This window comes from Danio rerio, chromosome 5 (genome assembly GCF_049306965.1).
Source record: "Danio rerio strain Tuebingen ecotype United States chromosome 5, GRCz12tu, whole genome shotgun sequence".
Lineage (NCBI taxonomy): Eukaryota > Metazoa > Chordata > Actinopteri > Cypriniformes > Danionidae > Danio > Danio rerio.
In genome coordinates, this window is record NC_133180.1 from 13,448,776 (window position 1) to 13,461,290 (window position 12,515).

The 12,515-nt window shown below is 35.0% G+C and overlaps 1 protein-coding gene across 1 annotated transcript in view; it reads left to right on the top strand.

The window, feature by feature from the left end:
- The window catches only part of pole (polymerase (DNA directed), epsilon), a 57,709-nt gene that overhangs the window by 23,556 nt on the left and 21,638 nt on the right, over positions 1-12,515 (top strand). Inside the window, 12 exon segments of the mRNA NM_001128523.1 lie at positions 956-1,113; positions 3,388-3,583; positions 3,712-3,926; positions 6,079-6,181; positions 6,264-6,344; positions 7,838-7,960; positions 8,035-8,244; positions 8,996-9,208; positions 9,736-9,879; positions 10,369-10,509; positions 11,274-11,427; positions 11,788-11,894. Of these exon segments, the coding sequence (NP_001121995.1) occupies positions 956-1,113; positions 3,388-3,583; positions 3,712-3,926; positions 6,079-6,181; positions 6,264-6,344; positions 7,838-7,960; positions 8,035-8,244; positions 8,996-9,208; positions 9,736-9,879; positions 10,369-10,509; positions 11,274-11,427; positions 11,788-11,894 (1,845 nt within the window).

The window sequence follows — 12,515 nt, forward strand, 5'->3', positions numbered from 1 at the left end:
GATAATAACAAATAATCATATTAGATTACAAACAACCTAAAAAGTTGTTTAGCACATGTGCAGCGCTGCTGTTATGTTTACACATGTTATATTTTTGTCCTGAGGTGATTTAAACCAAAATACAAAATGGCACTCTATCAAACATATCTACAATGATAAGGAACATGGTAACTTACTGAGTTATTAACGCACAGCAATACCACATGAAGGAAGGACGGACTTTGAAGGAATAAACAATGTAAGGAGGGCTCCATTATAGTGCACTGGACAAGTTTGAACATGTTTCGCCCACATATGCGCGAGGCAGGCAGTTCTGTACAATTACGTAATTTATCAGCTTAAAGATATCAGCCTAATTTAGACATCGGCTCGATAACGATAGTTTTAAAAATAGCATTTATCGGCCGATAACGATATGGTCACCGATATATCGTGCATCCCTAAATTAAAGTATTAATCAAAATGCAAAGTCAAAGTATAAATATCAGAATTGAAAGAATAGCTATAAAGAATTAGTCTAATCAAAAGAAACTGACATGAAATATAAACGCAGATATTTACGCACTTTAACGGCATCACCAATGACTAAATTGCTGAGGAATATACACAAGATAGATGTAAGCATTGCTGAATTGTAGCTCTGACAGGGACATGACTGTTTTAAATGCCTGCGGGTGCAGTATATAAATCGCAAGCGCCCACAATTCACAGTTTGTGATCATGTGATCTGTTTCATTATGTTGATATGTAATCCAAATATTCGAGCTTGAAAGAGATGGAAATGTAATTAAATTGTGCTGAATTTCTATAGAGATCACAGTGTAGCTGCTGTTGTGGCCCATTTTTTGTGACTGAAAATGATCAATAAGCAGGTTGATTGTATATTGAAACGGAAGAGATGATTTACAAATGATAACCCCAAAATTTTTATTTTTTTATCCTTTTGTCACTGTAGGAGGGCTTCACAAATCATCAGTATCAAGAGTTGGTGGACGCTGCGTCTCTTACCTATGAGACCAGAGCTGAGAACAGTATCTTCTTTGAAGTTGATGGCCCGTACTTGGCTATGATCCTACCTGCCTCCAAAGAAGAGGGAAAGAAACTAAAGAAAAGGTGAGCAAACCTTCAGATCATTACTAAAATGTTTTAAAATCTCTTAAGAACTAGATTTTCTGTCTCTAGAAGATTTCTCATTGCAACTCGTTTAGGATGAAATCTTAACCCTAAAAACAAATGTAGTGATATACTGAAATTTTGGCAGCTCAAAATATTATACCAAGAATAGATTTTGAATAAAGTCGACTGAAATTACGTTTAATTAGCACTTCTTGATAGCATATTTGGATAAGACACAGCAGGGATGGACTTAATTAATACATCACAATGTTTTCTGGTATTTGTTGCAAGAAGGATAATGATGATATAATTCATGAGTATACACTGAGAGACAAAAACAGCGTCTATCTTTAAAGAAACGTATTATCATAGGATCAAAGTATTATCAAGGATCATAAAAAAAAACATAAGCAGATGTGCTAAAGCACATTAAAAATGACCTTTGTAGGGCTGTGGGTGTCCAGGAGCAGAGTTAAAGAGTTCTGAGATACTGTTGTGATCACACGTTGTAATATTTCTTATTTCGCTAGAGGGCGCCCTTGCACACAAACTAAACTTTTAAAGAAAACTCACTAAGATTGCCTTGTTTAAGAAATTATTATTGTTATTATTATTATTATTATTATTATTATTATGGATGTCTTTTCAAACACACACCCGAAGGCCAGAGTGTTCACTGGCGTGTACAGATTATGTTTGGGAAACGGCATCTATTTATCACTATGGAGCGTGTCTGCGTGTTTTGCTAATGACTAAAATTGAACAAATATGTGTAATAGATTTGTATGTAATTTGATAATTATGTATCCTCTCTTTCTTTATTATTGTTATTATTATTATTTTAATTGAATTCCTTCTTTTCTTATTTAATCCTTCTGGTTAAGGAATGTGAAGTGTTGTATAATGAAACTGCACATGCTGGTTCTTGTTAATAAAGCAAAAAAATCAGACTGGTATCGGCGATGCCTTCGATACCAATACTGTATGCTGATATATCTTATGTGTCTAATAAATGTAAAAAAAGTAGTGTATTTTAAATCATAGCTTCAAAACAGTATTTGTTTTTTTTATTCTGAGGTATATTGAGGTAGTGACCTCATTTATAATATAGCCAAGCTAAGAAAACAACAGGAAAAAAAAAAACAATCATATGGAGATGCAATCATATACAAGTACGTTTAAACAAAAAAAGAAAATATTTGTGTAAAATCATAAAATGGCAAAACATTTGAAACCACGTCTTGGTTGTTTGTAGAGCACAAATAGCCCCATGTGATGCTACGTTTGCTCTCTTGCTCTGCCATTGTTGTGACCATTGATATGCATTTCCCCAGGTGAAAGAAAAAGAGTAGTTCCCACCAAGCGCATATTATTTAAGCGAGATCTTGACGGTTTAGTTTCTTTCCACTGTGTTCCAGTTAATAATATTAATTACCTCAAATTACTGAAGTATCAAACGTATCAATGTTTTTATTTGAGAATCGATCTTAGAGCATAAAGATCTGGTATCAGAGGTATCAATATTTCAGTATTGATCTACACATCACTAGCATAAACTCCATATGTAGATTACTGAAGAAAAGACATCTGCTATCACTTCTTCACATATAATATATTGATATCTAGAATAATATCTGGATTATTTGTGTTCTTACAGTCATTTGGGGTATTTTATAAGCGTGAAATATATATATATATATATATATATATATATATATAATTGCAATGTAAATGGATTTAGCCTATATCACTGTTTTAAATACTTAAAAAATTGCATGATTTCTTTCTCATTCTGTGATATTAAACCGAGTCTGGTCACAAAAAGGAGTGATTTCAAACACTCGACTGCTGTAAAAAAGCAAATTTAAAGTAAAAGCAAATCCCATTTCTAATCTGAATCAGTAAATCTATTTTTAAACCGTCTCATAAATGCAAAACTGTTGAAAACATGCTACTTGAATAGATCACTGCATGGATTGATTATAGGTTTTATTGTCATTCCTACAGTAGTTTAGTTTTTATTTAATAATGTGCAGAATTTTTACTCCATCCCAAGTAGGGGGTACAGTAGGGGTGGGAATATAATATAATTCGATTAAAAACTTAGTTTCTTTTAAAAAATAGTTTATTTCTTTGCTTCCATCTTAAAATGTATTATATTTTTGGTATTTTGGTGCATTTAAATTTAAAGTTCTCATGAAACATTTTGTCATTGTTTTGTATCTATGGTGATACTGTTTTGTCTTGTGTTCTTATCTTCTTTATCCTCAGATATGCTGTGTTCAATGAGGACGGCTCTCTGGCAGAGCTGAAGGGGTTTGAAGTGAAGAGGAGAGGAGAACTTCAGCTCATTAAGATCTTCCAGTCGTCTGTGTTCGAGGCGTTCTTGAAAGGCACAACTCTGGAAGAGGTTTACGCCTCTGTGGCTAAAGTGGCTGACTACTGGCTTGATGTGCTCTACAGCAAGGTGTCGACAAATGTTACTAAATCTTACGTATCTTTAAATGGAACAGTATGGGAATGATCACTGATGTATTTAATTATAATAAATGCAAATGGTACTTGGTTAAAATGATTGTTTATTTTGTTTTTAAGGCTGCTAACATGCCAGATGCAGAGTTGTTTGAGCTGATTTCGGAAAACCGTTCGATGTCTCGTAAACTGGAAGATTATGGTGAACAGAAATCCACCTCGATTAGCACCGCCAAACGTCTTGCTGAGTTTCTTGGCGATCAGATGGTGAAGGACGCCGGCCTCAGCTGTCGATATGTCATCTCCCGCAAACCAGAGGGCTCGCCTGTCACTGAGAGGTGAGCACATGGGGAATGGAAAGAAAAACAAAAAACATCTCTGTATGTTAGGGGGCCATGAATGAACTTTTCTTTTCTTAGGATCTCTTGATTTTATGTTTAATTTATTTAACCAATTATTGTAATAATTAAAGGTGGGCATAGATAATTTTTTTAAATCTAGATTATTCTCACTGTATTCATGGAATTAATCTAAACTAAAATGGCTCATTTTTGGCGTTTCTTTGTGGAGTTTGCATGTTCTCCCTGCCTTCGCGTGGGTTTCCTCCGGGTGCTCCGGTTTCCCCCACAGTCCAAAGGATTGGGAAGGCTAAATTTTCCGTAGTGTATGAGTGTGTATGTGAATGTGTGTGTGAATGTTTTCCCAGAGATGGGTTGCAGCTGGAAGGGCATCCACTGCGTAAAAACTTGCTGGATAAGTTGGCAGTTCATTCCGCTGTGGCGACCCCGGATTAATAAAGGGACTAAGCCGACAAGAAAATGAATGAATTCTGTTTTCATCACACCTAACTAACAGACAAAGTAGATCAGAGTACGTTTATGACTAGTAGTAAACAACTAGCGATCATCAAAAAGCAAACATAATGTGGTGATAATTTGTGGTGTTGTGGTAAATAATAAGCAAAGTTATTAAATTAAATTATGTCATTTAAAATTACATAACGTAGCCTACCTAAAGCGAAGGAGTGAAGTTCTCAGTTGGCATCGATAAGGTTTACAGTAAAGCAGGTCACACAAAGGATGTGACACGGTTCGCACATGACAGTTGGAAGTAGCACACAACACACACATGCACATTCCCATGTTATTTAATATGAAAGTATCAAGATAGCGCTCTGTGGCACGGCAGAAAACTGAACATTGTCCTGAGTCGTGGCTGGGCGCTGCAGAAAGCTGCTAACATGCGGCTCCAGCGTGTGTACCCTGATAAAAACCTATGTTTAGAATTCTAAAGCCGAGCAGCGCTTATGGTTTGTGACTACACCCCTCGCCTCTACCATCTTCTCGTTTTTTGCAGTTTTCTCTACGGCATGCTGGTCATGTATTCTCCTCATGGTTGTTCGCATTGCAGGTAGTTTGTAATATGAGTCACCTGTGGCCACCTGGAGAACAAGCTCGAGCCAATCATCTTCAACCACGCTGATGGGCCGTCAGCTAGTGGCAATCCACTGAGCGAGTAGATTAGTTAGCTTGGCTGATAAAGCTGTGCTGAAGGGCTTGCCTCGGTTGCACTCAAACATAGTAGTTTGACAACAACTCTTCCTCTGCACTACATCGCTGCTTGGCCCGGCATCTTCTGCATTAGCTAGGGGATGCCTTGCGTTTAGGTGGTACTTGAGACTAGAAGAACTCATACAGTAAACCTATTCCTTATTGCAGTAATAATTTGTAAAAACTACTATCAAGAATTGTATTATTAATAAGAATAAGAATGTTTGTGATATATTTAACATGTGCCAATACTTAATTTAATCCACAATGAACAGGAATATGCAGTTTACAAAATTAAATATTATTTATTTGTTAATTAAAAACGCAGTATGGCATCTGTATTTGACTGAAAGACTGAATATTCAAATTCAAATAAAATCTTTGCATATGAAATTGTGCTTTAAATCTGATATATATATTTTTGATATCTGATATCAAATATTTTTGATATACTGTATGCAGAAGGTGCAAACAACCTTAGTTTTGTCGAGATTTCCATTTAGAGGCTTCTTAAAAATAAATTTTCCCTAAAGCAAACTCGGAGGCTTCGTAGCTGCATCCATGTTAGCATGTCATGTTTGATGTGGTAATTTCACAGTAGGAATACACTCAGACTTGAAGACAGGTTTGTACCTACAGTGCAATTCGGCCAGATTTACATCTGTGGTAAAATATCAAAGTGAAAATCATCATAGCTTGCGTAGTATAGACCCAGTTCCCAACCCAACTGTAAGAACAGATTAACGGCTATATATATATATATATATATATATATATATATATATATATATATATATATATATATATATATATATACACACACACACACATATTTATCGCACAATAAGAGTCTCACGTCAACGCAGCACGTTAACGCTGATAAAGCCCACCACTAGTAATAATACATTGTTGTTTATTTTTTTTAATCTTTCCAACTCAGGGCAATCCCGCTAGCCATTTTTCAGGCTGAAGAGAGTGTTAAAAAGCATTTTCTACGGAAATGGCTGAAGATGCCCAGTCTCCATGACCTTGACATTAGATCTGTGAGTACAATGAGTAAAATCGAAGAAATATTACTTTGCAGTTTTTACAGTTTTTCATATATGGTTTGTTCCCCCATGTTAGATTCTGGACTGGAGTTACTACATTGAGCGTTTGGGCAGTGCTATTCAGAAAATCATCACAATCCCTGCGGCTCTACAACAAGTAAATAAATGTCCACTGTCATTTCAACCCCTTTATGTTCTTGTATTTGGTCCCAGGGAATACATGAATACTGATCTTAAAAAAAAAAAAAAAAAGCGCTTTCCAGATGCAGAAATATAAGTGTACATTTTGTTGTTAATTTGGTTTCTCTATGTTGCCCTGTCCACTTTGAATTTGTTCCACTTTATATAGAGAATAAAAAACATAAAATAAGTATGAAAAATAAAAACTACAGAGAATAAAATGAATTAAACACAGATTAAAATGTGTTAAAAGAGGTTTTAAAAGAATTAAAAAAAAAAAGACATAACAGTGCGATCTATCAGACATAGCACAGTTCTCATTCAGTAAAAGCACAGCTAAACAGATGTTAATTATAATGCTGTTTTTCCCATCACTGTACAGTGTTCCAAGTGGTTGTGACTGCTCAAATCTTTAGGGCTCTATTTTGACGGTCCATGCGCAAAATGGAAAGCGCAGGGCGCAGACGCTTTCAGGGCGTGTCAGAATCCATATTTTCTAATATAAGGATGGGAAAATCCGCTTCGCGCCGTGGCACATGGTCTAAAAGGGTTGAGTTTATTTTCTTAATGAGTTATAGGTGTGTTTTGAGAATAAACCAATCAGAGTCTCATCTCCCATTCCCTTTAAGAGCCTTGCGTCGCGCCATAAGCGCATTTGCTATTTACATGGCGTAAAGTAAGTTCACTTTCGCTCTTGCTCTCGTAGATTGGGAAACCTTTACGCACAGACATCAATTAGCCTAAATTAATAAATAATTAATTTCGTTTGCTAAGCGCAAAGATTTGTTTCAAAACTATTTCTAAATTCAGTTCTAATTTCCAGCAAACGAATAAATGAACAATAATAACGAAGTGTGGTCAAAATACTGAGTTATTTCAAATACACCTGCTATGCCCCATATGGTCTAAAACCTGACACTAATCTAAGCTTGTTTTAAATAAGACAAATATAAATATGGATATTATAAATAATACTGCTAATAATAATAACATTTTACAAAAGCAAATTGAATGAACTGAAAAAGCCTCCCGAGATGAAGGATTCAAGGCAGTGGTTTTTAAATTCATGTAGGCTAGAAAATAAAATGTTTTGTAATATTTTAATCCTTTATATTTATATCCTATATATGTATTAAACAGCGTGTAAGTGAGGCGCACTCTGCGCCAGACTTTAGAGCAGGTTTGTTCTGGTCTAAAGAAAAGACTATTACAGTTTCTCAAAATAGCAACGCGCCAACAACGCATCAAAACACGCCTGCTTTTTTAGACCAGAATGCCTATGAGCGCAAATGCATTTGCTATTTATACAGCTTGCAGCAAATTGTCAAAACGACTCTTGCGCCAAGCTGAAACTAGCAAATAACAATTGCGTCACGCCTTGCGCTACATTGCGCCGGGTGTATGATAGGGCCCTTAGTGTATAGAGAAAAAAATATGCTGTATTTGAAGTCTATTACTGTTTTTGTTCAGGTTAAAAACCCAGTGCCCAGAGTACGCCATCCAGACTGGCTGCACAAGAAACTTCTGGAAAAGAATGACATCTACAAGCAGAAGAAGATTAGCGAGCTCTTCACCAGTGAGGGAAAGAGACAGGTACATCTACAGTCGCACTCACCATTCCTACAACTCTGCTTTTGTATGCACACCTTTTCTCCTGTCTCTCTCAGGTGGCCCAACAAACTCTAGCAGCAGGCGAGACTCCAGATATGGAGGATTTGGCTGCTCCTCAGCGCCCCGTGCAGCCTGCTATCCTCATCAGCACAAAGAGGAAGAGGATCTCTCAAGGAGAGGACAGTCAGACTGAGACTCAAGAGCAAGAACTCACACAGTCTTGGAGAGAAATACTGGGCCCACCACCGGCCATGGGTGCCACCCGGGTAATACAGACAGCATTATTATATATACAGGGCTCAGCGTGAAGCAGTGCATTCCTTACAGATCTCTATTTTAATATAACATTTTCCATAGGATGCTTTGCTATAATATATTTGTGCATGTAAATTAGATTAGTCAGTACCAAAGTAAAACTGGAACTAATCTAACAAAAAACTAAAGATCGCAGTCCAAAAATTAGTACACCCAAATCAATATCTTGGGGAAAAATATTAATTAAAATTGGAATAAACAGGATAAATCAAGAGAAACATATGTTGCGCATTGTTTCTAATACCTTTTGGAAGTTTAAACCTTTTATAAAGGTCTTTTCATACTGTATGAAATTGTTTTCTTTGAATTTGTTTTACTAAATATTTGGATAGAAACCTTGCACACAGAGTCAGATGTGTATTAATTCTTTTGCAAAAAATAAAATAAAATTCAACAGAGTCTTCAAGAAGTAAAGATGATTTTGTTATGCTCTGGCTTCTGCTGCAGGATGTCCTGAGGGATTTAAAAAGTACATCTGCAAAAATAAAAGTGCTTGTGAGACAATCCAACAGCAATATGGAGTTTGGCTTTTGATCGAACAGTGGCTGTGAACTGTCAAAAAATCTAAATTGAACAGATTTTTTCAGATAAAAGTTTTGGAGGCAGATTGTAAACCTAATTGACATAACATGAGATTGTGTATTTTTTATTACATGCCAAAAACTAAGAAATGTGTCTGTATTTGTGTGCGTGTCTGCATAGGAGGAAATATTAGTCTGGTTGCGCTACCATAAGAAAAAATGGGAGCTGCAGCTTCGGCAGAGAAAGGAACGTCGGAAGCGGCGGCGTTTGATTGATGGAGAATCTCAGCCGACTGGAGGCGGTGTTATTCGTGGGGGACCCACAACTGGGCTTGGCAGCTTCCTGCGGAGGACCGCTCGCAGTATTCTAGACATGCCTTGGCAGATTGTACAGGTACATTAGTCTTGATATTTAAAGCTTTAATGCGAACGTAATTTGCTTGATCATTCACTATGATTCAAACTATTTTTTTTCAAAGTTAATGAAAAATGTTTTAAAAGAGACAACAAAATTTAAATAACAGTTTTTAATTTAAAGTGTAATTCATTACTATGGCAGCTTTCTGGATTTTCAGTGTCATTGCTCTAATTTCAGAGTCACGTGATCCTTCAAAAATTATTTCTGATGTGCTGATTTAGTCCTGTTATTTTCAAACAATTGTTTTTGGAATAAATCATTCAAAGTAACTACTTAATTTCACATAGAAGCCTGTTATAACATTATAAATGTCTTGAATTATCAACTTTAAGCAATTCAGTGCATCCTTTCTGAATAAAAGCACTTTTTATATATATATATATATATATATATATATATATATATATAAATGTTGCTGATTTTCTAAACTTTTGATTGGCAATATGCAATATTCTTTTGATATTATTAAATTGCATTGTCTGTGTGTTTATTCTCTCTTCCAGATTGCAGAGACCAGTCACCCAGGCCTTTATAAGCTGTGGGCCGTCATTGGCAGTGACCTCCACTGCATGAAACTCAACATCCCTCGAGTGTTTTATGTCAACCAGAGAGTGCCTAAGCAAGAAGAGGCTGCTACCTGCAAAAAGGTATGCTGTCAAAAAGTTAAACCGCTTATTCTTTGCATAATCTCTGTGATGTGCATCCATCATCTTTCTTGCGTGCAAGTTAATTTAGTGCTATTCATGTGTATTAGAATAATATTATTTATCATTCATTTTAATGCTATAAATGTTCATATTTATAATTACAATAACCATAATCATGTAACTTTGCCATAATCATGTAAAATTGTATAATTCCAAAGAAATACATTCTACTATATTTTTAAATTTGATATATATATATATATATATATATATATATATATATATATATATATATATATATATATATATATATATATATATATTTTTTTTTTTTTTTTTTTTTAATTTAATTTTTTTTTTTTTAGTCTTTGATTCCAGGTAAATGCATATCTATTTTAATGAGTGTTGCAGTGATTCAACATGATTATGTTTATGAATATTGCACTCTTGATTCAGGATTAATCTTAATTTTATCTCTTTATTCGCCAGGTGAACCGGATCCTTCCTCGCTCTGGTGTGGCGTGTTTCTTGTACCAGTATACTGTTCCTGAGGACATGTACCAGGAACACATCAATGAAATCAATGCTGACCTCTCGGCTCCTGATATTGAGGGCGTCTATGAGACACAGGTAAGATTTTGCCCTTTAATAGGCAGGAATATTATAGATATACAGTTGAATCTGAATTATTAGTCCTCCTGTGAAATCCAATTCTTTTAAAAATATTTCCCAAGTGCTAAATAAGGTAGGGAATTTGTTTTTTAAGCCCCTTTGAAACATAATAGTTTTTAATTACTAATAATTTATTTTGTTGTCACAATTATCACGGTATATAATATGTTTCTAGTTATTTTGCAAGATACTAGTATTTAGCTTTCAGTGAAATATAATTTTTTTATTAACTAAGTTAGGTTAATTAGGCAGGTTGGCTATCAGTGGGGGATTTTCTTATGGACTGTTATATTTGAAATTGTGAATGGGTAGATGGTAGTGATAGATGATAGTGTTCTTGTGTCAAAAACCTTTGGTTGATTATTTATCATACAATATTTGATCTGATGATTTTAAATCTTGCATCTAACAAATATCTTAATTTACAAAAAACAAATAAGTAAAACTAACTCTGAAACTAATAAAAACTAAACTAAAACTAAGCAAATTCAAAATACAAAAATTTACAAATACAAATTTTGAAATTCAAAATTCAAAAACTAGTAAATCTACCTCTAAAAACTAATTAACACTAACTGAATTTAAAACAAAAAGTCATAACGAAATATAAACTAAAACTAATGAAAAATCCAAAACTATTATAACCTTGAACAGTGTATGGTGCATTGACACCTTGTAATTGAAATATCTTACTTTCTAATGTCCTCTCTTGTGACCCGTAGGTTCCTCTGCTGTTCCGGGCTTTGGTCCAGCTGGGCTGCATGTGTATGGTCAATAAACATGTGGTCAGAGACCTGGCTGGCAGAGAGGCGGATACCTTTGACCTGGAGCACCTAGAGATGAGATCCTTGGCCCAGTTTAGCTACCTTGAGCCAGGTGACCCAATCACTTTCAGTGTTTGTAGCTTAGTTATTTAGTTTTGAACATTTGTAATGGATCTGTTTAGTGGCTGATGTTCTTCAAGATGTTTGAGTTAAAGGGAAGATTCACAGAAACAATTTATTTAATTCCTCCTCAAGTGGTTCTAAAACATTTGTGAGTTTCTTCTGTTGAACACAATTTTGATATTTTGAAAAAGCCAAAAAGCTGTAATGATCGACATCTATAGTTGGAAAAACACATACCATTGAAGTCAGTGGTTTCCATGTGAAGTTTCACGACATCTTTTTTGTGTTCAACAGAAGAAAGAAACAAGTAAAGAGTGAGTAAATAATGCAGTGATGATTTGTGTTACAGGCAGTGTAAGGCACATCTACCTGTACCATCACAGTCAGGGTCATAAGGCTCTCTTTGGCCTCTTCATACCATCGCAACGCAAAGCCAGCATCTTTGTTCTGGACACGGTAAGGTCTACATTTTAATTTAAATCAGGTCATACTCAAAACTATAGATTTACAAAAACGTACCCGAGATTTTCAGCTCGCAATTTTTTTCATAACATGATTTGTTGGCTGTTTCCTCAAGCTGTCTTTGCATCATGTTTAAGTGCAGATTTTTGTTCCAGATGCACACAACACAAGCCACATGTCATGCTTCAGTCAGTTGCTTTTGCTGCTGCTAGATCTTCAATGTCAGGTTGTGGTGTTATGGCCTATGGAGATAAAGTGGTATAATTTCTTAAACGGATTATTAAGGCAGTCAGCCAAAAACAAAAGGTTGTAAAGCAAGTACCTAAAACCCCGTTGGCTGTGCCCATAGCGCATGGTCTTGTGGTTTCTTGCACAAATTTGTAATAACGGACAAAATTTGTAATAATAATCACATTTCCTCCAAACAATATAGTTTACCATGCAGCCTAGTTGTAGATTAAAGAAATTTCTTTAATAGAAATGTCCAATAAATTAGAATATCAGTTAGGTTTTGGTTAGTAGACAATAAAAGATGGCTGCCTGATTAAGAGAAAAAAAATCATTGTGATCTATTTGATTAAAAAAAAAAAGTTGTGATTTTTAAATTTATTTTAA